Raw genomic sequence first — 26,476 nt, 5'->3', positions numbered from 1 at the left:
AAACTTTGGATGTTTATTCATTCATTCATTTTCTTTTTGGCTTAGTCTCTATTGATATGGGGTCGCCACAGTGGAATGAACCACCAACTTATCCAGCATGTTTTACACAGCGGATGCCCTTCCAGCTGCAACCCAATACCGGGAATGGATGTTTATATCGGTTTTATATTTTCTAAATGTGGATTTTGTCCCTGTTTTGCAGCAAAATAGATTATAGATATCCTTAAAACTAACAGACTGATACTAACACTTACATTTATTTTGTTTAATTTTATGAGACCTTGAAGATACAATTCGCCTTATTAACATGACTTTTGCCTCAATAAACCCCTAATTTGCTGCTTTTTAATAGTTATTAAGTTAATAGTTGGGTTTGAGTATTGTAGGAATAGTGATATACAATAAAATCATGCAGAAAATGTACTTTATAAGTACTAATAAACAGCCAGTATCCTAATAATAGGCAGGTAAAAAGCCACTAGTTAATAGAGAGAAGTGTTATTTAACAGAGTTTATTGAACCTAACCAAAGTCCTAACCTTAACCCTAATAAATAAGTAGTCAAACTGTATTGGATGCCACCAGTTAAGCCTCAATAATGAATAAAATCATAGGTAAAGCGAATGTAAAATGTTACCTCACAACATACACGCCTGAGAATTGTTGCTTAAAGTGTTATTGGACCTTACCGTAGTCCTAACCTTAACCCTAATGAAAAAGTTGTCAAACCTGTATTGGACACCATTAACTTTAGTCTCAATACTGAACATATTTATAGATAATGAGAATGTAAAAGCTCTACTCACACAAACACACGTAAGAATTGTTACTTAACATACAGTACAGTGCAATTGGGCCTAACCATAGCCCTAACCTTAACCCTAATGAACAAGTAGTCAAACTGTATTGGATGCCACCAATTAAGCCTCAATACTTAAAGCAAATCACAGATAATGTGAATGTAAGAGCTTTACTCACACAAACACACCTGAAAATTGTTACTTAACATATATTGCTATTGGGCCTAACCGTAGCCCTAACCTTAACCCTAATGAGTAAGTAGTCACACTGTATTGGATGCCACCAATTAAGCCTCAATGCTGAAAAAATTCATAGATAATTCAAATGTAAAGGGTTTACTCACATAAACACACCGAAATGTATTACTTAAAGTGTTATTGGACCTTACCGTAGTCCTAACCTTAACCCTAATGAAAAAGTAATCAAACTGTATTGGATGCCACCAATTTAGTCTCAATACTGAATACATTTATAGATAATGCAAATGTAAGAGCTTTACTCACACAAACACACCTGAGAATTGTTACTACACATAAAGTGTAATTGAACCTAACCCTAACCTTAACCCTAATGAAAAAATACAGTCAAACTGTTTTGCCCGCCACCAATACTGAATGAAATCATAGTTAAGGCGAGCTTTACTCACTCCCACACACGCACACACACACACACACACACACACACACAGGACTGAAGACTCGTCCCGATGGGTTGCAGTCTCAGAGTTCCTATAATAGGATAGAGGTTTGTGTCGTAGTCTATATTCACAATCCCATAATAACTGCCTGTGAGTGTGTATGTGTGTGTGATACTGACATTGAGAGAATCTCGCTGACGGTGAAAATCCATTTTCGAGTCTTTATGGGTAGAAGGTCAGAGCTGGAGGCAGCCGCTGCATTTGTGCATGCGTAGTGTGTTTTTTTTCCCTCTCGCTCTCTCTTTGAGCAGGTGTAAATCGAATTGATACGCGCCTAATATACTCGATATGGCAGCAGATTAAATTGGTTTCGGCAGAGAGCCAGAGGTCTGATGGGGCATGTGTGCATTTATACCGCTCGTCTGTCATCGCTTTCATATTTTCTTTTTCCTCAGTTTTGCATTACTGAAGCTCTTAAGGACGTTTGTGTCATTGCTGGACAACTATAAACATGAATGAATTCAGAAATGAGCATTGGTGTTATTCACACTTCATTTTCTTTTCGGCTTAGTCCTTTTATTAATCAGGGGTCGCCACAGCGGAATGAACCGCCAACTTAAACAGCATATGTTTAATGCAGCGGATACATTTCCAGCAGCAACCCATTACTGGGAAACATCCACACGCACATTCACACACACACACACACACACACACACACACACACACACACACACACACACACACACACACACATATATATATATATATATATATATATATATATATATATATATATATATATATAATTTATATATTACTAATATATAAATATATAATATATTAATATATATATATATATATATATATATATATATATATATATATATATATATATATATATATATATATATATTATTATAGTATTTTATATACATAAAAAAAAATATATATATATATATATATATATAAATAAATAAATATATATATATATATATATATATATATATATATATTTTTTTTTTTTCCCCTCAGTACTAGTATGAGATGCAGAGCTGTGTTAGTGAAAACAAATTAGATATGTAATATTTATTACTGATGCAATCAATTTTGATTCTATTGTTATTTTTTTATACGTAACACACTGCTTGCCGGATGCATTTGTACCATTTATCAAGTATTTGAAAGAAAAAAAAGGCTTTAATAAAGTGTCATAAATCATCATGAACTAAATTCATATTTCTCAGAACTTATTAGCACAGATACTAAAATAAAAGTGCAACCCATCAGTCAACAAATACAGACATACTCAATATAATGTTCAACTGAGTAATGATGCATTAAATGATTGACAGCCTGTAATATTTAACAGTCTATAAATATTGTCAGTGTGTGTGAATGTGTGTGTGTGTGTGTGTGTGTGTGTGTGTGTGTGTGTGTGTGTGTGTGTGTGAAAAAGTGTGATTTACCTGTTGGCGTACTCCCCTATCCGTGAGTGTGTGTCATCATGAGGGAGCTGCGGTGATGGACAGAGCCTAAAACACAACACAACCATGAATAACAGCACCAAAAATAAACCCAACAGATTTCACACATGAAGTGAGTCTGGTGATCTACAGTAAAGGCTGTGAGTTATTGAGACGGACCAGCTGAGGAAAAAGGTTAGAAATAAAATAAAACATGAACAGAAGGGGGTGGCATGCTGTTGGGAGCGTGCATTGATGAGAGCAGCATGCGGTGCAGAAGAAGAAGACGAGACCACTGATGGCTGACTGTAGTACTCACTCATAGTGCTCCGGACACATGCTGATGAGAGTGACCGGACTGTAGGAGGACAAATACAAAAACGACAACCAGGGAGAGAGGGGAGAGGGATAGAGTATTTTAGGGTCAGAGGTTAAACAATGTTGAGGTCAGATCCACACAAAAGATATAGTGCAATACTCCTCCAGTGCTGTAGGGGGCAGCACTGGTTTCAGAAATTATACATTTGCATTTACAAAATATTGCTTAGTAGCTGTGTCCAAAACCGCGTACAACCTAGGTAGGTGCTACATTTGGATTTTAATGGTTTAGATGCGCACTTCAGAATCTTGCCGGAAATAGTACGCATATAAATCGCATATAAATACTATGAATTAAGACATTTCTGTTTTTAGCGTACACATTGAAGTATGCAATTTCGGACGCAGCCAATGATAACCAGAGCTTGAAGATTACGGGGGTAAAGGAATAGAGTAGTTTAGTTCAGAAGTCAAAATACAGAGATGTGCAATACTCCTCCTGTACAGTAGAGGGCAGCATTTATGTCAGAGAAATGATACATTAGCATTTAAAAAATGTTGATTAACGATTATAAAAAGTCGAAAGTAAGGGGAGGGGGAGAGTTTATTTCAGAGTCAGACGTCAAACAATGTGGAAGTCAGATCCACACAACAGGGAAGTGAAATTTTCCTCCAGGGCTGTAGGGGGCAGCACAGACGTCTGAGAAATTATGTAGTTGAATTTACAAAATGTTGATAACCAGAACTGGAAAATAAAGATGGGGAGGAATAGAGTATTTTCGAGTCAGATGTCAGATCCACACAACAGAGATGCGCAATAGTATTCCCGTACTGTGGGGGCAGCACTGACGTCTAATGAAACTATATAGTTGCACGTACAAAATGTTAATAAATGATAACCAAACACGAAAATAAAGGTGGGGAGTGGAATAGACTCATGGTCAGACGTCAAACAATGCAAAGGTCAGATACACTTAGAGGATGTATGTGCAACACTCCTCCAGTACTGTAGGGGGCAGCATAGACATCTAAGCATTTTTACATTTGCACTTACAAAATGTTGATCAATGATAACCAGAGCTCAAAAAAAGGTGGTGTGAGGGTGGGGATCTGATACTGTATATTAGAGTCAGAGGTCAAACAACAGAGAAGTGAAATATTCCACCAGTACTGTAGGGGGCAGCACAGACGTCTTTAAAACTGGCTACGTCCAAACTACCCTACTTCTCAAATAGTTAACGCAGAACGTTAACGCAGATAACAACCCATATATATATATATACATACATACAGTTGAAGACAGAATTATTAGCCTCCGTTTGATTTCTTATTCTTGTTTAAATATTTCCCAAATGATGTTTAACAGAGCAAGGAAATTTTCCAACCCAGGCTCATAGTGAAAACGTTGCCCCGCTGACGTTTCTGGAGACCTCAAAATACGTCCCGGGAGGTACATATTTTTGCAGTTTTTCTTTTCGTGAATCTGAGAGGCCGCTGTGCGCGCTTTTTCACATCTCGAACGTCTCTCGCAAGTGCCGTTCGCGCCCGCACTGTTCTTGCATCAACCCGCGAGAGGCCGCTGTCCGACTGGCTGAACGATTGACCATGCGACCGGCCAATCGGCCGACAGCACCCTCCTCCTTCCTTCTCTAAACCCAACTAATTTCACCGATTGAGCCACCCGCTGCAAACTTCCCTGAACCTGACCGACGGTTTACAAAAGCCGTCCAGAAAAATAAAAGCCCTAGTCTGATTTTTTTTCACCACGTTTTCGGATTTCACCATGTTCTCACCCTGTCATGAACTCGTTCGCTTTATTTTTTGGATTCTGTTTTTGTCTTACCTGATTTCTGGAACCGTTCTTCCCTGCACTCCAACCCGGTCGCCGTGGTCAACCCCTCCTCTCTGCATCTGAAGTCTGCCGACGCACACGATAAGCTGATGAGACCAACTGGTTGCGGCGGGAAAGCCCTCCACACGCAGGTAAGCGGTCAGTCGGCGAGTGCGAAAGGGGACGGCATCACACCGCCCCTCAGCGTTCGCTTAAAAAAACAAAATGCAGCCATACGTACCTCCCGGGACGTATTTCGCAGTCTCCAGAAACGTCCGCGGGACTTTGTTTTCAGAATGAGCCTGGGTTGAAATTTTCACAGTATGTCTGATCATATTTTTTCCTCTGGAAAAAGTCTTATTTGGTTTATTTCGGCTAGAATAAAAGCAGTTTTTAATTTTTTTAAACCCAATTTTAGGGTCAATATTATTAGCCCCTTTAAGCTATATTTTTTTTAGTCTACAGAACAAACCATCGTTATACAATAACCTTCCTAATTATCCTAACCTGCCTAGTTAACCACATCAACCTAGTGAAGCCTTTAAATGTCACTTTAAGCTGTATAGAAGTGTCTTGAAGAGTATCTAGTCTAATATTATTGTAAATACTCAAAATGTTATTATAAATGAGTTATTAAAACTATGTTTAGAAATGTGTTAAAGAAATCTGCTCTCCGTAAAACAAAAATTGGGGGAAAAATAAATAAACAGGGGGTTAATAATTCATGGGGGTTAATAATTCTGACTTCAACTGTATATACTGGATTTTTCTGATTATTGCATGAAACAGAGCCGCACTCACACTTCCCAACAAAAAGAGCAAAATACATTCAGATCAAATGTGGGAGAGTAAATGCTGAATTTTAATTTTGGGGCGAATTATCATTATTTAAAAAAATCAGCTTAAGAGCGTGTTAATCGCATTTTCTTTGCATGTATGCAAACACGCACGCACGCACGCACACACACACACACACACACACACACACACACACACACACACACACACACGCACACACACACACACACACACACACACACACACACACACACACACACACACACACACACCAATCCAAAGCAATCTTTAATCTTTCATATATTTCATTTCAATCGAGTGTCTTTCAAGTCAAAACTCAGCGTTAATCGCACATAGCGAAGGCACAAAAGATCAAACGCGGCGCTCTGACTCGCGAGGGACGAGTCTAATCTACTGCAGAACCCCAGTGAACCTCAGCATCTCTTAAAATGACGAAAAGTGTCATCTTTCTCTCTTAAAGGAGGCCGTCCAGCAGATGAGACGATCATTACGGCATGAGAGAACTCAAGGTTAGATCGGGTTCATGTTTCAAACTATTCTGAGGGTTTGTTTTTTTTACAGGGTCAAGGGATGATGTGGACACAAGAGGTCTAGGGTGAGACCCTCACACACAATGACTAACTCTTTTTGTCTAGTTGTGTGTGTCTGTGCGTGCGTGTTTGTGTGTGTAAATCAGCACAGGCAGGAAAAGAGTTCAATTATTAGGCGTGAAAGTTGTTTGACAAAATTGGAAGTCAACATGAAACAAATGTCACGTGATGTTGGATGCGATGATCATTCATCATTCGCTAGCTGAGGAATTATTCAGTTTCTACACAGGGCAATGAAAATCTTTTAGGGTGCCACAGAGGCTCAGTGGTTAGCACTGTTGCCTTAAAGCAAAAAGTTTGCAGTTTCGAGTCACGGCCGGGTCAGTTGTCGTTTCTGTGTGGAGTTTGCATGTTCTCGCCGTGTAGGCGTGGGTTATCTCTGGGTTCCCCAACAGTCCAAACACATGCGCTAAAGGGGAACTGATCAACTAAATTGGGTATTTGTGTGTGAATGTGTGTTTCCCAGAACTCCCTGCTGAAAAATCCAGCTTAAACCAGCCTAGGCTGGTTGGCTGGTTTTAGCTGGTTGACCAGGCTGGTTTTAGAGGGGTTTTGGCCACTTCCAGGCTGGTTTCCAGCCATTTCCAGCCTGGTCTTAGCTGGTCAGGCTGGAAAATGACCAGCCAAATCCAGCTAAAACCAGCTTGACAAGCCTGGTTTAAGCTGGATATAGCTGGTTTTGGCTGGGCTCCCAGCTAAGACCAGGCTGGAAATGGCTGGAAACCATTTTAGAAGTGGCCAAAACCCTTCTAAAACCAGCCTGGTCGACCAGCCAACCAGCCTAGGCTGGTTTAAGCTGGATTTTTCAGCAGGGCTGGGTTGCAGCTGGAAGGGCATCCGCTGTGTAAAACATATGCTGGAATAGTTGGCGGTTCATTCTGCGGTGGTGACCCCTGATAAATAAAGGGATTAAGCTGAAGGAAAGTGACTGAATGAACGAATATAGTCTGGTTTGGTGTTTCACAGTGTAAATTAGCGCTGACAGAGTCGACAAACACCAGAGCACGCTCGGTCAATATCCTGCGGCGTTTCAGAAAACGGGGGAAAAAAACACGGTCATCACTCTTCGTTAAATCTGACACGTGGTATGGAGTTTAGTGCACACCGCAGCACGTCCGACAATCAAACATAACATAACACGGTCTGATATCACAGAGCGGCTCAATGTCATGCTAACGTGGAGCGACAGTGTGCGGTGCAGGCAGTCGTTTGGGCTCCACTCGGGGGGATTTATAATCAGGCAGAAATGGGTCATCTGCTGCTCCTCGTCATTTAGCGGAGCCTCTTTCTGACATAAATTCATGAAACGCTCCCACTGGAAAAGCTGAAGTGCCGTAATCAACGGCAGTGTGGAGATAAGGAAGAGGCAGAACTCTCCGTTTTCATGAATTGGCCACACTTGGGCTCTGCTCCAAAAACACTGATCTGCCTGGAGAGACATTCAGGGTGCTTTCACACCTAGACGCTTGTTTAGGAACCTGGCTGCATTACAGTCCTTAAGCTAAGAAAGCCCTTAGTTTGAAGGTTAAAGGTACCCTTTGTTAAACTTTAGTTGACAAAAACTTAAGGGTCAACTAAAGTCCCTTTGAGGTGAGTCATTTCACTCGGCAGCCATCTTTGAAACGCCTCTCTGTTTGAATGGGGAAACGTCAAATTCTCAAAACTGCTGGCCAAGCTTACAGTTAAATTTCATATTATTCAAAAATATACGAGTGACACGTCTTGTGTATTCTAAAGTCTTTGGGTCAACTTTAGGGGCTCTATTTTGATGGTCCATGAGCAGAGCGCAAAATGCAGGGCGCAAACACTTTCAGGGCGTGTCAGAACGCATTTTTGCTAATTTACGGACGGGAAAATGCGCTTTGCGCCGTGGCGCATGATCTAAAAGGGTTGAGTTTATTTTCTTGATGAGTTATAGGTGTGTTTTGAGAATAAACCAATTAGACACAGTGGTCACCAAACTTGTTCCTGGAGGGCCGGTGTCCTGCAGATTTTAGCTCCAACCCTAATCAAACACACCTGAAAAAGCTAATCAAGGTCTTACTATGTATACTTGAAACATCCAGGCAGGTGTGTTGAGGCAAGCTGGAGCTAAACCCTGCAGGGACACCGGCCCTCCAGGACCGAGATTGGTGACCCCTGAATTAGAGTCTCATCTCCCATTCCCTGTAAGAGTCAGCTGCGTCGCGCCAAGAGCGCATTCGCTATTTACAGGACGCAAAGTAAGTCTAAGTGGAAAAAATGAGCATTTCACAAACAAACAGTTTTAACAGAACTGTTAAACAGAGCATCTACTGCGCGAGAATGAGAGATAATGAATCTACTTTCACTTTCGCTCTTAGATAGGGAAACCTTTACGCACAGACATCAGTTAGTCTATAAATAATTAATTTTGCTTGTTAAGCGCAAATATTCGTTTCAAAACTATTTCTAAATTCATTTCTAATTTCCAGCAAACGAATAAATGAATAATAATAACAAAATGTGCTCAAAAACCTGAGTTATATCCTAAAACACATGCTGTGCCCCATATGGTCTAAAACCTGACAGGTGGGCAAATCTAAGCTTGTTTTAATAAAACAAATATAAATATGGATATAATAAATAACACTGCTAATAATAATAACATTATACAAAAGCAAATTGTTATGAATGAACTGAAAAAGCCTCCCGAGATGAAGAAGACACAAAAGCAGTGGTTTTTCATATGTATGTAGGCTAGAAAATAATATGTTTTGTAATATTTTAATCCTTTATATTTATATTCTATATCTATTCTTATTATATCCTATATATATCCTTAATATTTTAATGTTTTCATATGTAAAGATATTTGCCTATTGCTCTCTTGTGTGTATTAAGCAGTGTGTAAGCGAGGTGCAACTCTGCGCTGGAGTTTAGACCGGGTTTGTTTTGGTCTAATGAAAAATCTATTATAGTCTCTCAAAATAGCAACGCGCCAGCAGTGCGCCTCAGAACGCCTCCCTTTTTAGAGCAGAACGCCTATGAGCGCACAAATGAGCGCTAATGAATTTGCTATTTAAACAGCGTAGCGCAACGCCTCAAAACCACTCTTGCGCCAAGCTGAAACTACCAAAAGACTATTGCGCCGCATCTTGCGCCACACTGCACCGGGTGTATGATAGGGCCCCAAGGAGTTTAAGGCTGCCATTAAGGCCTCGCTTACACTAATACATTTTAGTTTTAAAGTGCATAAGTTTGGCTACGATTATGTCTTCCGTCCACACTACCCCAGAGTTTTTGAGAAACTAAGTTTTTCCTCCATTTCTGGGGTCCAAATAAACTCAAAATGAGCGCTTTTATCTTCTCCCCCAACCTCCCGCTGGCCTTCAGGTACCCACACAAGTGAATGCTGCTCTCTTATTGGCTGTAGGCGATCGCTGATGTTATTTTCAATCAGAACACATTTCACATGGCATGATTTTGAATTGCTGACAGCTCCAGATATTCAGCATGCCCAATATTTCACATTTGCGACTTATCGGTGATTCTCTCAGATCTCGTCTTTGATAGTTTACACTGTGTGATTGTAAATATTGTAAACGAGCACCGATTTGCCTGTGATTTTGGGCATTTGTCAGCTATTTCTGAAAACCTGTCGGCGAGTCAAAATCAGGGCTACAACATGCAGTCTGATCTCGGCATTAGATAACGGTGAAAGTTAAGAAGCTTGTTGCAACACTCCTAATGAAATCTCTAACACCAGGGATTTTTCCACTCTTGAGTTACTTTTATGCAACCGGCCACTGACGCGTTTGCCCCCTCAGCTCGGTTGGTTTGGGCATAGGTAAAAAATGCAATCGTGCTCGGATTTGCATAAAAACCATCGATCAGAGATCGGCTGAATGAGGTCCCGATTTGATTAAAACGAATTCTGGAGCGGTTCGGATGTAGCGAGAATCTATACATCTTTCCCATGATGACAGTAAATAATATTTGACTTCTATACAGCTTAAAGTGACATGTAAAGGCTTCACTAGGGTAATTAGAGTAAAGTTAGGGTAATTAGGCAAGTCACTGTATAACTGGTTTGTTCTGGAGACAATGCAAAGCAAATATTGATGAAGGGGTGAATAATATTGACCTTAAAATGGCTTTAAAACTATTAAAAACTGCTTTAATTCTAGCCAAAATAAAACAAGACTTTCTCCAGAAGAACAAATATTATCACAAACACTGTGCTCTGTGAAACATCATTTAAAAAGCACAGGAGGGTGAACAATTCTGACTTTATATCACTGAGCACGAACACATCTCACATGAACTCACTGGTGAAGTGTGCATAAAGGTTGCACCATGTACACTCGGCTTTAGTTGGGTACATTTCTAAAGTTGGTGAACGAAAAGTACAAATTAAGTTTGTCACATCTGGCCCTGCAGCAAAATAATCCTCAGTTGACACTTGAAAGAGAGTGCAGATGATGACACTGGAGTGATGCGGGGATGCTCAACATTTCTGCACAGGCAGAAAATCTGCTCTATAAGGCGAGACACGTGGACATGGTGAGCAGATGTGTGCTCAAGGTGTAGGAGCAGCAGTGTCTGAGGCTGGTGGCTTGATTACTAATGCGGCGTATCGTTCGATTCAAAGTCAGGATTTCCAACCTGCTGCATGAAAAAAATACAAGTCTCAGAGTCTTGCAGAAATGAAACAGCTGCATGGCGGTAAAAAAAAGTGTTTTGAAGCAAACTGAATGACTTACAGCACACTAGAGCTAAAATATCAATTAAAAACGAACTGCATTATATAAACACTACATGACAAAAGTCTTATCGTGGATCTCAGACTTCTAGTTGATCATTTGTAAAAGTGTCAGAAGGTCGAAGTTTCCCATGAGTCATCTGCTGATCTGCATCCCAATCATCACCAATACTGCAGAAGACCTACTGGAACCCGCATGGAGCCAATCTCACAGTATTCAGTCAAGTTTGGTGATGGAGAAATCATGGTTTGGGGTGACATTCAGTATGGGGGGCGTGCGAGAGATCTGCAACATCAACTGCCTGAGGTATCGAGACATCTGTGCTGCCCACTACATTACAAACCACAGGAGAGGGACAATTCTCCAGCAGGATAGCGCTCCTTCTCATACTGCAGCCTCCACATCAAAGCTCCTGAAAGCAAAGAGTGCTCAAGGATTGGCCAGCCCAGTCACCAGATATCAACATTATTGAGCAGATGAAGGAGGAGGCGTTGAAGATGAACACAAAGACTCTTGATGAACTCTGGGAGTCCTGCAAGAAGGCTTTCTTTGCCATTCCAGATGAAATCAGTCAACATCAAGGCATTTTGGTCAAATAATTGTAATCTAGAGGCCTTTGCCTTTTATATAAGCCACTTCTGATAATAAATGATCAACTAGAAGTCCAGCTGTTATTTGTTGTTCCTAAAACTTTGATAGGCGACAAGACTTTTCAAGCTGCCGTCCATAATATTTGGGGTCAAAAATGACCTGAAATTTATATTTGAGCTAATAAACAACAACCCAGTGTTCAAAACTATGTCCTGCCCTTAAGTCGATAAGCTTATAATCTTTTTTTTAATATTCAATCTAGTGGTGCATCTCAGAAGACACGTACAAAGAGGGAATGTCGATCAAAGTGCGATTAAAAAAAAAAATAGAATTATTACATTTTTACCATTAGAAGCTGGTTATATTAAAAAATATTCAAGTCTTTATGAAAGTGATGCATAAAAACATGCCTCAGCATCTCAGTTTTTGTATTACACAATGAGCTAGCCTTGGCATTCTGAATCATTTCATCTTTTAAGCAGCAGACAGTGACATGTATGGTGAGCTGAGATATATATCAGGTGTTTTTTCCTCATTTGACCTGGAATATAATGTAGTTTCACACATACTCTATATCAGGGGTGTCCAAACTTTTTTGGACAAAAAAAAAAACGTCCCGGGCCAAATTTTACATACATCACACAGACACGCATATATATATATATATATATATATATATATATATATATATATATATATATATATATATATATATATATATATATATATATATATATATATATATATATATATATATATATATATATATATGCATGTGTGTGTGTGTGTGTGTGTGTGTGTATATTATGGAATTATTTTAATTATTTCAACTGTGTTTCTAGAAAAACTTGCGTTTTTAAAATCGTGAATCTTCTCTAGGCAAATTACAGTTGGAACACTCATCAGACACTCCTATATAAATTCTCCTTCAGTGAAGGCTTTCCTGTGCATAACTAGCCAGCGTAGAATTTTCTTGCACTTTATTAGCATGAAAAAACTGACCACTGTAAAGAAATATTCTTTGCCCCAACGTGACTAAAATTTCTCGCTCTCACTCTTGATTTTCCTTTTTCTTGGTTGTGCCATGGCTCGCCAAAACGTGATTATTAATTATGTTTCCTTAAGTTTGTTCGGTTCGTTTTGCTTTATTACAGGAACTGCTGCCTAATTAAAGGTGCGTCATAGCGACACCGGTGGTTATTTGTTGAATTACGTTCATTTTTGTATAGCGGGCCAGATTCTATTAATATTTATAAAAAGCAGATGGCCCGCGGGCCGTAGTTTGGACATCCCTGCTCTATATCAAGCCATTCATACATCTGCAGAAATGAGAAATATATACAGCATACAGTTGAAGTCTGAATTATTATATATGTATATTTTACTCCCCAATTTCTGTTTAACAGAGAGAAGATTTTGTCCACACATTTCTACACATAATAGTTTTTATTTAGACTCATTTCTAGATGACTGGATATTCTTCAAGACACTAGTATTCAGCTTAAAGTGACATGTAAAGGCTTCACTAGGGTAATTAGGGTAAAGTTAGGGTAATTAGGCAAGTCATTGTATAACAGTGGTTTGTTCTGGAGACAATCCAACACTAATACAGCTTAAAGGGGTGAATAATATTGACCTTAAAATGGCTTTAAAAAAAAAAAAAACTGCTTTTATTCTAGCCGAATTAAAACAAATCAGACTTTCTCCAGAAATACGAATATTAGAGGAAACACTGTGAACAACTCCTGAATCTGTTCAACATCATTTGGGAAATATTTGAAAAATAAACAGGAGGGCGAATAATTCTGACTTCAACCGTATGCAGAGTTCTGCTGTGAATAGAAGTGGGCCGCTCTTCACACTTCTCAACACTCGTGACAATGTGAATAATCTCGTTACGTGGAGGCTGTGAAAGCTCTCTGGCTGGAGAAAGATAATGACTGCAGGCGGCAGAAGGAGAAAAGAGAGCCTGAGGACAGCTGAAACAAACAGATATTATACTGTACACACAAAGAAGCTTTTCGCTGGAAGACCGAGACGCTTACGTTTCCATGTTGTCTCCTTCGAGGACCGTCTGGACGGGCAGGTACCCCAGGCGAGGGTGCTTGGCGAAATACTTTTTCGAGCGGAACTTGTTTTTTAAGACTTTGGTGAAATCCCGCATGTCTTCTCCTGAGGTGGTCTGAAAAACAGAGAGGAGCAGAGATGATGGATGAGGATTTACTTTAGAAGCTCCTGTTCAAAGCGGTAGCCACAGTAAAGGCTGAGAGACGCCAGTGGTGTACTTGTGTAGGGGTTATATTAAGGCGTTATTTTCTCATTCACATACACTACAGACAATTTAGCCTATCCAATTCACCTGTACCGCATGTCTTTGGACTTGTGGGGTAAACCGGAGCACCCGGAGGAAACCCACGCGAACACAGGGAGAACATGCAAACTCCACACTGAAACGCCAACTGACCCAGCCGAGGCGACCTTCTTACTGTGAGGCGATTGTGCTACCTACTGTGCCACCGTGTCACCGATATATATTATATATTTTAAATATTAAATTAAAGACCTCCAAGGTCTTTTGAAGACAAATATTGGCAGGTATGGCGTAGAACAGTGCACAAGCACATAATGGGACGCACCTACAGACTTGGATTTACTTAGAAACCCTCCCAAACACCCTGGCAACCACACAGCAAAGCCCTGGACACCATCCAGAAGATGCAGCTCATATAAGCTCTAATTAGGTGACACACACTTGCATCATTGCTTCTGCTAACAAATTGGAATTGAGGCTGGAGGTTCTCTCCATATCGCTGACCTGAAAACACAACTTCACACTCCTTTATATTTAGAAGGGCATAAAATTAACCGCAGAGGTGACGGCAGAGCTACACGAGTACACACACGCTTTCAGGAGAGAGCTTTCATAGTGATGGATTCACAACATTTCTGGTTTGACATACTGTAGAACAGGGATTCTCAACTAGTGGGCCTCAGCGATCCTGAAGGTGGGCCACGCGCTTAAAATTAACTAAAATATTACACTGTAATTATTAGAATTCATTATTAAACAAGTCATACACTGTACAAAATAAATCCGTAAAATTTACGGTAAAAAAACGGCAGCTGTGGTTGCCAGTATTTTACCGTTAAAAAAACGGTACAAACCGTAAAAGTAATTTTTCATTTTTACGTAAATTACCGTATTTTTTTTATTTATCGAGGTAATATGTCTGTATTTTGAATGATCAACATCTACACATCTTTTGTTACACAGTTAGACACGTTAGCACGCCCACATGCAGGTGGTGATGAGAGTTACATAATGAGCCAAAGCTCATCACAATGAACTCTTCCCACAAGCAGGAAAGTGTATCAGCATATAGAAGGTGATCAGTGTCATTCACACAGCTACTAAACACCAGTTTGGTAACACGCATAAAATTAAAGTCATGAAATCAACATTGTTTATCAACATTAGATGTATCATAAATCTCTGATGTACATAACTGATGGGGAAGCAACTAAATATATCCATATTAATGTCAACCAAATGCATAAAAAGTGATGTGCCATACGGGGAATTCTGGGAAAGTCAATTTACGGTTATTCGCCGTATATATTAAGGAAGCATATCGTTAACCAGGTTACAGATTTGTACTGTAGCATTTTTACAGTTTTTTACCGTTGAAATCATGGCCATTTTTTACAGTGTATTAAAATGGTTGTAGTAATGGCATTTCCTGTTTTCCACATGCCCACACCTGTGGGCTGGTGTGGCTACAGTGCCAGGGCTGATTTTAGTCGCAGTCCGCCCCTGGGGCCTCATGTATAAACACTGCGTACGCACAAAAACTTTGCGTACGCCAAGTTTCACGCTCAGAATCGCTCACGTTTGGATGTACTAACGATGAAGTTGACGTGGGAATGTGCGCAGCTCCACGGCAGCTTTATGGCTGGCGTACGCACATTTTTTGTGCGTGTCAGTTTTATTTCCATTGGCGACTCCTAGAGGCAGTTGTGTTAAATTGCACTCTACAAAGTGTCTGAGCCTTGCATTGGCAGCTGTATAAGACGGGTTCATCTAGCAGGTATATAAGGTTTCCATACCATACAGCTGACCAGCCAAACATTAAAGCACAATTTGCAGCAGTCGTCTGTTTTCCCAATGTAATCTGAGCTATCTACTGCACGCACATTGCTATAGAGACACTATCTGAAGATGAATTTGCATGCGTGAATCAGAAACATTTCCATTCAATAAATGTGCAAATAAAATATGATGCACAAACTTATTAATGATTCCTACTTGTCTTTCTCGTGATTAATAGTATAGGCAAAATCTGATATGTAGACGCTGGATTCGAACCGAGTTCATGCTCGAATGTGTCAAAACAGACTGTTAAGGGTACCACAACATTTTGCACCTATACATTTCACTATCTCTTTTTTAAATCCACACACGAAGACTTGCGTGGAAATCATACTAAAGCATAGCGTACGCACAAAGCTGTAAATGTGCGTACGCAGAAAAAATTCAGATGTATCAAACACTGCGTACGCTGAATCTCATGCATATTCTTTTGTACATCTGAATGAACGTGAAACTGAGCGCAACATGTACGAGCACAAAACCCCTCCCTGCTTCCTCCCCCGTATGAATATGCTAATGACTCTACTTTGGCAAAACCCAACAAAAAGCAACGGCAAAAGCCAGCAAGAAGCGAAACTTTGAACAGAATGTGAATTGAAGGTGCTGCTTTTGGAGGTAGACCGGAGAAAAGCGGTGTTATTTGCAAGTTTATTTGCACATTTATTGAATGGAAATGTTTCTGATTCACGTATGCAAATTCATCTTCAGATAGTGTCTTTATAGCAATGTGCGTGCAGTAGATCGCTCAGATTACATTGGGAAAACAGGCGACCGCTGCAAATTGTGCTTTAATGTTTGGCTGATCAACTGTATGGTATGGAAACCTTATATACCTGCTAGATGAACCCGTCTCATACAGCTGCCAATGCAAGGCTCAGACACTTTGTAGAGAGCAATTTAACACAACTGCCTCTAGGAGTCGCCAATGGAAATAAAACTGACACGCACAAAAAATGTGCGTACGCCAGCCATGAAGCTGCCGTGAACCTGCGCACATTCCCACGTCAACTTCATCGTTAGTAAATCCAAATGTGAGCGATTCTGAGCGTGAAACCTGGCGTACGCAAAGTTTTTGTGCGTACGCAGCGTTGATACATGAGGCCCCTGGTCTCCAGAACAAACCACTGTTATACAATGACTTGCCTAATTACCCTAACTTTACCCTAATTACCCTAGTGAAGCCTTTACATGTCACTGTAAGCTGAACACTAGTAAATATCTGGTTTAATATTATGTGCTGTCATCATGTCAAAGATAAAATAATTCAGTGATTAGACATAAGTTACTAAAACTATTATGATTAGAAATGTGCTGAAACAATTCTGAAACAGAAATTAGGGACACAAGTATAATAATACTTCAGAAGGACTAATACTTTAGACTTTAACAGTACATTCACTGAAACTCTGTATAATTGTACAGCTCTCAACATTGTAAAGCGTTTTGCTGGCGAAGCAAAAAATCAAACAGCCATTCATCCTGCGCTGGAAATGCCGCTCGATATTAACTTCTTCATATAGAGCTGTGTAATAAAAGCAATATCGCACTCGTGATCGATATTCAGGGGCCCGAGAAGCTTTTATGGGACGCTTCACAGAGCGGCATCATAAACGCATTACAGAAACGATCCACACGGAGAAACACTGCCTTTTAAGAGCTTTTACTCAAGGTCACAGTGCGAGCAGACGACGAACATTCCTGTACCCTGAATAATAACAACACTAGCAGCATTTCAGTAATGGAGGAGTGTGTGTATCTGCATATGCTAATGAGCCCCTGAAGAACCTAAAGCGGTTTTGCTCTGTTTGTCGTAACACTTCAGAAGACTTCTCAAGCTGAAGCTCAAAGACCTGCTGTGCTTTATCATCTACTTGGTGCTTTTAATCTACTAGGGGGAAAAAGTGCAATTATTTCAGTCAAAACAACTGCTCTTTAAAGTTCCTGTGGAGTTAAAAATGCGTTTTGTGTGTCAGCATGTTTTTAGGATACTTATAATCTGATGCACACCAAAACAGATGACTACACTCACATTTAGAAGATATAAACCTGGTCCAAAGCTTGCAGTTTGTCTCTTGCTCCTAAATGGATCAAGGATTTTATTCACACCACCTCATCAAATCTTCTGACCAATCAAATGCTCTGTAGTGTCTGACATGCCCCTCCCACTTATTCTCGTTGGCTGCTTATTTGATGTGCTTGAGCTCGACCACCCTCACTGAAGAGCTGTGAGAAAAACTAAACACTATTGGCTTTTTTTTTAAAGGGGAGGAGCTATTCTATGCCCCACCCTCTCTTCATGTTTCAGTTGAGACTGTATCACATATTGAACAAAAAATGCTCATTTCAAAGCACTTCACAGGACTTTTAAAACTGCGGCGTATCAAAATTTAAAACCTGATAACAAACATCTAAACCCGGGGTCTCAAACTCAATTTACCTGGGGGCCGCTGGAGGCAGAGTCTGGGTGAGGCTGGGCCGCATCAGGTTTTCCACAACATATTAATCATACAGGGTGGGCCATTTATATGGATACACCTTAATACACATATTGGGAATTTCACAAGAAAAACAATGGAGTGCTTGGTTCTAAACGTAATTTTTTTTATTTCCTGAGTTATTCACAAGACCGCTCACATATGTGCCACAAACAGGCCGTTAAAGTCACCAACCATTCCCATTTTATTTGTTTTTATTAATTTTATTCATGAATTTATTTTAAGGTGTATCCATATAAATGGCCCACCCTGTATTATTAATTATTAATTCTTAATTCGTTTATTTTTTTCATCTTAATTTGTGTTAAAAATTAAAATAAAAAGATTTCAGAAGGTTTTTTAACACAAAATAAGACGAAAAAATAAATCTGTAATAAATAGTAATAATACTAGTAATAATAATAATAAAACTATTAATAATAATGGTGACGCAGTAGCGCAGTAGGTAGTGCTGTCGCCTCACAGCAAGAAGGTCGCTGGTTTGAGCCTCGGCTGGGTCAGTTGCCGTTTCTGTGTGGAGTTTGCATGTTCTCCCCGTGTGGGCGTGGGTTTCCTCCGGGTGCTTCGGTTTCCCTCACAGTCCAAACACATGTGCAACAGGTGAATTGGCTAAGCTTATTTGTCTGTAGTGTATGTGTGTGAGTGAGTGTGTGTGGATGTTTCCGAGAGATGGGTTGCAGCTGGAAGGGCATCTGCTGCGTAAAAAAACAATGCTGGATAAGTTGGCGGTTCATTCCGCTGTGGCGACCCCAGATTAATAAAGGGACTAAGCTGAAAACAAAATGAATGAATGAATAATAATAATAATTAATATAATAATAATAATAATAATAATAATAATAAGAAGAAGAAGAAGAAGAAGAAGAAGCTGTTTGTTACAGCAAAAAGGAGCAACACTGTTGTTGTCATGGGTTTTGACTACTTTTACATCATATAGAAAAATTTGTAATGTTTATTGTTTTGATCAACATCATATAAGCCGTTGGTAATGTGAGAACTGTACATAATTGTTTGCATGGTTGTACAAAAGCATGTGCAACTTGTTCAAAGAAACGATTAACTGCCAAAAGTCAGTTTTCCTTCATTCATTTATTAATTTTTCTTCAGGTTAGTCCCTTTATTAATCAGGGGTCGCCACAGCGGAATGAACCGCCAACTATTCCAGCATATGTTTTACACACCAAATGCCCTTCCGATTACAATCCAGTACTAGAAAACACCTATACACACTTATTCACACACACTCTATACACTACACGCAATTTAGTTAATCAATTCCCCTATAGTGCAAGTATTTGGACTGTGGGGGAAACCGGAGCACCCGGTGTAAACCCACGCCAACACAGTGAGAACATGCAAACTCCACACAGAAATGCCAACTGACCCAGCCGAGGCTCGAACCAGCGACCTTCTTGCAATGAGGCATTTGTGCTACCCACTGCCCATGTGGACAACTCTTAATGTGAAACGGCGTAGTTGCATATATTTTTAAGCAGTTTGAATTAGAATATCCTCATAAACCTCTTTAATAGAGTAAAACTATGCCATTATACAAATATGTCCTTGTAAACAACACAAACCAGTGCACACACACACACACACACACACACACGCACAAAACAATACAACAAATGTACTTGCGATTCTACAGCAAATATTGTCATCAGCATTCTGAGAGGTGCAGATCAATATTGAACAGAATATGCTCTTGTGGCCCTCGGTCGGGCTGTTACACCATTATTGCTTCTTCATTGTGGTGATATTGCTTTTCGTTGTGGCGATATGGCTTTTATTAGTTGTGCGCTTACAAACGGTTCCTTTATCCCGCTGTCAGAGCAAATGAGTAATGCGCTGTTCAACTCGCGCTTTCAGCAGGAACTTTTACAAGCCGATAGCGTTCACAAAGAGAAACTTCTGCTGAACATGAATGAAACAGCATTGGTCTTATTTATTCACATTATTGGGTTTATGCATTCAACTTCCTTTGAGAAATATGGGCGAATATACACACAGCGGCCACTTTATTAGGTACACCTTACTAGTACCGGGTTGGACCCCCTTTTGCCTTCAGAACTGCCTTCTGCAGTAGGTCTTCTGCAGTATTTGTGGGGATTGAGATGCAGATCAATGGAGGATTCAGCAGGAAAAATCCACCTTCTGACACTTTTCCTTTTTATTGTTCTTACATCTAGGATAAACCACAAGACTTTTCCCTGCTGAAAAATTCAGCTTAAACCTGCCTAGGCTGGTTGGCTGGTTTTAGCTGGTCGACCAGGCTGGTTTTAGAGGGGTTTTGGCCATGTCCAGGCTGGTTTACAGCCATTTCCAGCCTAGTCTTAGCTGGTCAGGCTGGAAAATGACCTGCTAAATCCAGCTAAAACCAGCTGGACATAGCTAGTTTTGGCTGGGTTCCCAGCCTGGCTAGGCAGGTAAAGCTGGTTTTAGCTTGTCATCTCTCAGCCTGACCAGCTAAGACCAGGCTGGAAATGGCTGGAAACCAGCCTGGATGTGGCCAAAACCCCTCTAAAACCAGCCTGGTCGACCAGCTAAAACCAGCCAACCAGCCTAGGCTGGTTTAAGCTGTTTTTTTCAGTAGGGTTGTCAGGTAGTGTATATTCTCTCCTCTACCCCTACACTCTCACAGGAAACAATCTGCTGCTTTACATTTTCAAAACACTTCCTTCTGTCCACTTTATTAGCATGTTTACTTAACAGGACTTCAATTTTGGTCCCCACATTGATATAAGTTTCCGTGAGTCTGTGTGTATTCATGTTTAAGTCCCCACTGGCATTTAAAACAAAGTACACATGATCAAGGCCATCCACAAGCCTTGCCTCAGCCATGTTTACGACTGATGGAAAGGAAACACTCGAGTTCAAGTGCTGCAGTTTAAAGAGGAATCCTTGTTTCATTATTCAGTCTGATTCCTCTGAATTTGCACACAGAGTGGAAATAAATCTGTTTATCGGGCTGATCAATGGCAGTGACGGCTTTTCAATTTCACTCTCTGAAGCTGAAGAGCTTCAATTTCAGCTTTTACACCGCTTCTGTTGCGAAGGGGGAAGGAAATCCTGAGGCTAATAGATCAAGACTTAACTCTCCGTCTGACCTGCAGAAACTAAACTCCGCCATTACTCCTGTTCACACTCCTGGGAAAAAATCCTGATGCCAAGACTCCTCTAAAGGGTATTTAGCAGGATTGCAGCTCATACAACATCTAGGCAGCATTTTAGAAAAGAACATCACAGAACTGGACCGCTAATTTAGCAACATGCTAATCACAAACCCTACCCTAAAAAACCCCAAACATGTTGACTATCCCTGTCAAAGTGTATTATTCTCTAGAAATGGATTCTGCATTGATACATTTTTAAAATGCATTGCTTTTCTCTCAATCTATCCCAAACTTCACTTTAGGGTAGATTTTAACAGCAGATGGCGCTCTAGGCTAGTTTTTAACAGCAGATGGCGCTCTGGCCTAGTTTTTAACAGCAGATGGCACTCTTGCCTAGTTTTTAACAGCAGAGGGTGCTCTAGGATAGTTTTTTACAGCAGATGGCGCTCTGGGCTAGTTTTTAACAGCAGATGGCACTCTTGCCTAGTTTTTAACAGCAGAGGGTGCTCTAGGATAGTTTTTTTACAGCAGATGGCACTCTTGCCTAGTTTTTAACAGCAGATGTTGCTCTAGGCTAGTTTTTTATGACAGCAGATGGCGCTCTAAGCTAGTTTTAACTGCAGATGGCGCTCTAGGCTAATTTTTTTAACAGCAGACAGCTCTCTAGGCTAGTTTTAACTGCAGATGGTGCTCTAGGCAAGTTTTTTTAACAACATGCAGCACTTTAGATTAGTTCTAACAGCAGATGTTGCTCTAGGCTAGTTTTTTATGACAGCAGATGGCGCTCTAAGCTAGTTTTAACTGCAGATGGCGCTCTAGGCTAATTTTTTTAACAGCAGACAGCTCTCTAGGCTAGTTTTAACTGCAGATGGTGCTCTAGGCAAGTTTTTTTAACAACATGCAGCACTTTAGATTAGTTCTAACAGCAGATGGTGCTCTAGGCTAGATTTTAACAGCAGACTAGCTCTAAGCTAGCTCTTTTCAACAACAGGTGGCGCTCCAGGCTAGTTTTTAACAGCAGATTGTGCTCTAGACTAGTTTTTTTTTAACAACAGACAGCGCTCTAGACTAGTTTTTTTTTAACAACATAAGTCGCTCTAGGCTAGTTTTTTACAGCAGATGGAGCTCTAGGCTAGTTCTTAACAGCAGACGGTGCTCTAAGCTAGTTTTTACCAGCAGATGGCGCTTTAGGCTAGTTTTTTACATTTTTTTTTACAGCAGACAGCGCTCTAGGCTCGTTTTTAACAGCAGATGGTGGTCCAGGCTAGTTTTTAACAGCAGACAGCACTCTAGTCTAGTTTTTAACAGCAGACGGCGCTCTAGGCTAGTTTTTAACAGAAGATGGAGCTTTAGGCTAGTTTTTTAATAGCAGGCGATACTCTAGGCTAGTTTTTAACAGAAGATGGAGCTTTAGGCTAGTTTTTTAACAGTAGACGACGCTCTAGGCTAGTTTTTACAGAAGATGGCGCTCTAGGCTAGATTTTAACAGCAGACGACGCTCTAGGCTACTTTTTAACAGCAGATGTCACTCTAGGCTAGATTTTAACAGCAGATGGCGCTCTAGGATAGTTTTTAACAGAAGACGTCGCTCTAGGCTAGTTTTTAACAGCAGATGGCGCTCTAGGCTAGTTTTTAACAGCAGACGGCGCTCCAGGCTAGCTGATTTGTTTGTAAGCGGAGATGACCGTGCTCTATGCTAATTATAACAGCAGATGGCGCAGTAATAAGCAGAATAATGTACATCAAGCTGGTTGTTTTTGCAGAACAAGTCCCTTTACTTTTATGTTTAGTTTTCAGCTGCTGTCTGGGCTTTCACTGCCGAATTACACCTTCCTTTCTTCATGTGTTCAATACTCTTCCCCTGTGTCATTTCATTTTATTACGTCATTTGAAAACTAAGTAATATTGTTTTCTTTGGATATATGGGTTTATTTCATTGTTACCAACATCCAGGGAAAATTTTAAGACAGCAGCAATATTACAAATGTATTTTCGGAGAAAAATTATGACGTGTTCAATACTGATTTCCCCCACTGTATCTCTACTAGCACCGATTGCCCAATGTGATGCCCGTTCTTGCAAAACCTCTATTTTATGAGCTCCAATTTGCGAGGTTCATTACACATGGCTTAATTTGATGAGTAGGGATAGACTGTGTGAGGTGTTCATGATCCGCTAACTCACCGGTGTGCAGTACTCCACCATCGGGTAGTTCAGTTTATGACCCTTCGCTGTGCGACCAGAGAAGAAACAGCTCTGGCAGACGTCATAGTTGAAGTGCTTTAAACTGCGATATCTGCAGAGAGAAAAACAAACAAATCAGGCTTTTATTATAGGAAGAATCAACTTCCATTTCCTCGATATAGAGTTGAAGTCCCCTTGTGTATATCATGTGTATATAGTTGTTCTGGAGAAGTGGTTATATTCACACACTGCTGACACACAACTGTGTGTAAACCGCTTAGAAAAGTCATAATAGGTCTCCTTCAAGAGGCCTTTACTCTACTTGCACTATATTATTTGACAATTATGGGTACTCTTACTCGAGTATGATCTCTCACTACTCAATCCAGCACCAGTTTGGCACAACATGATGCTAAATAAAGACAGAGTTTCCAAATTGGGGTTCATAATTGCTTTAAAATGCTCAATTCTACAGCAGCCTGATACTCTGTGGTTTCATATAATCCAGCCTTTATTGAATTTGCCGGAAAGCGCAGTCCTCTCAAGAACACTCATTTACTCCAGTCACGTCATGCTTGATTTAACAACACCATTAGCACCCGCTTTAAAAGTATTTCTATCAGACAGATTTGCTTCATATGGATGTAAATGGAGTGTGGAGGAGGACAGCGCTGCGTGTGGTGTTTTTTTTTTTCTTGGCTCCTTCTGGTCTTTCCAGGAAATGCTCATTCAGTACAGTTTAATTCCTCCAGTTTCTGAAATGATGCGACTGCTGTATTTTCCTCTTTTACCATGTGAAGCCACTAAACACACACCGAGGCCCTGCTGGCAATCACTAAACATCACTTTCCTCAACATCTTTTACTTTAGTTTCTGTGAGAGACGAGTGAAAAAACAAGTTTCAGGCAGTAAAAGAACATGAAGAACACTTAGAAAATAAGATGGGAATAATAATGAGAACATGTGTATGCAGAAATCCAGGCTGTGTTTTGATTGTTTCACTCTAAATAATTTGACTTTAGACAGCCATTTATATAATTATATTCATTAATTTTCTTTTCAGCTAATCCCTTTATTAATCATTGGCCGCCACAGCGGAATGATCCGCCAACTTATCTAGCACATGTTTTACACAGCGGATGCCCTTTCAGCTGCAACCTAACACTGGGAAACACCCACACACTCTTGCATTTACACTCATACACTACGGCCAATTAAGTTAATCAATTCTCCTATAGAGCATGTGTTTGGATTGTGGGGGAAACCAGAGCACCCGGAGGAACACCACACCGACATGGGGAGAACATGCAAACTCCACACAGAAATGCCAAATGACACAGCCTTTTTTTTGGCTGAATTGAATCCAAAATGGTAAAACGATTTTACATTGTTCTTGTTTAACTTTTGGAGAAATGAGGCTATTTAAATAATAATAATAATAATAATAATAATAATAATAATAATAATAATAATAATAATAATAATAATAATAATAATAAGATAATATTATTATTACTAATAATATTAATAATAATAATAATAATAATAATAATAATAACAATAATAATAATAACAGCCTTTTTTTGGCTGAATTGAATCAAAAATGGTAAAACGCTTTTACTTTGTTCTTGTTTAACTTTTGGAGAAATGAGGCTATTTAAATAATAATACTAATAATAATAATAATAATAATAATAATAATAATAATTAATACTACTACTACTACTACTAATAATAATAATAATATAATAATAATAATAATAATAATAATAATTATAAAATAATATTTATAATAATAATAATAATTAATATTATTATTATTAATAATAATAATTAATAATAATAATTAATAATAATAATAATAATAATAATTAATAATAATAATAATAATAATAATAATAATAATAATAATAATAATAATAATAATATAAAAGTGGAGTGTTGCTTTAAGAAAGAAAGAAAGAAACATCTGGGATGACGAGAGAGGTTAGTAAATTACCAGTACATTTTTTCTTCTGGAAGAAAAGACAATTCTTTAATCTCCTAAACAAATGATGAACATCTGCATGGCTTTGTGACCAAATTCATCAGCGTGAACAGAATTTCGCCCCTGGTTTTTCTTCTCTACTACTACTGAAAGTTTTTTTTCCTTCACAGGTCTCAATGAATCCAGCTTGACTGACTCTGACTTTATTTCTCTCAGTCTCGCTCTCTCTCTCTCTCTGCTTGCATTTAGTCTTCTCTACTATCCATCACTGACACACCGCAGTCCACATCTCCTCTGTCAAACGTCTGCAGCTCTGCCTCAAAGAAACAGAGCAAATACCACAACACTGTGGACGATCTCTACAATCCCTGTCTAAACATACCATAAAATTAACAGTAATAGACACTGGGGCTGCACAATATATTGCAAAATAATTATCATCACGTCAACAGTACATGCAAAATACGTATTGCAGACATGTGTGATATTGTAATATCACACATCATGTAATGCCTCATCCTGACCAAATGGATTACAATATTTAGCCCCGCCTCCCAAGTAACCGCTGTCTGCTATTGGCTAGAGCGGCCTAAAGCAGACCCCAGTGCTAAAAATACACACTATAGGGCGGAGTCAAGATGAGAGTGGAAAATGACAACAGCCAATCAGAGGCAGAACATCTGCTGAGGTTTTCACTTATTCATAGTGTTTTAAAGACTAAGGGATCTATCATACTACAAGCTGGTCTAAAGTCAATGGTATTAGGTA

The 26,476-nt window shown here is 39.5% G+C and overlaps 1 protein-coding gene across 22 annotated transcripts in view; it reads right to left on the bottom strand.

The window, feature by feature from the left end:
* Positions 1-26,476, bottom strand: part of utrn (utrophin) — a 311,025-nt gene that overhangs the window by 30,436 nt on the left and 254,113 nt on the right. For 13 of the 22 annotated variants that reach the window (XM_073939615.1, XM_073939623.1, XM_073939621.1 and 10 more), the window contains 4 exons: positions 23,722-23,833; positions 13,822-13,958; positions 3,223-3,261; positions 2,907-2,972 (listed from right to left, as the gene is read on the bottom strand). In XM_073939615.1, the coding sequence (XP_073795716.1) occupies positions 2,907-2,972; positions 3,223-3,261; positions 13,822-13,958; positions 23,722-23,833 (354 nt within the window). The remainder of the gene's footprint in view (positions 1-2,906; positions 2,973-3,222; positions 3,262-13,821; positions 13,959-23,721; positions 23,834-26,476) is intronic. The other 9 variants (XM_073939618.1, XM_073939629.1, XM_073939626.1 and 6 more) reach the window with 1 other exon arrangement.

This window comes from Danio rerio, chromosome 23 (assembly GCF_049306965.1).
Source record: "Danio rerio strain Tuebingen ecotype United States chromosome 23, GRCz12tu, whole genome shotgun sequence".
In the NCBI taxonomy this organism is placed as follows: Eukaryota; Metazoa; Chordata; class Actinopteri; order Cypriniformes; family Danionidae; genus Danio; species Danio rerio.
This window is presented reverse-complemented; position numbering and strand designations above follow the sequence as displayed.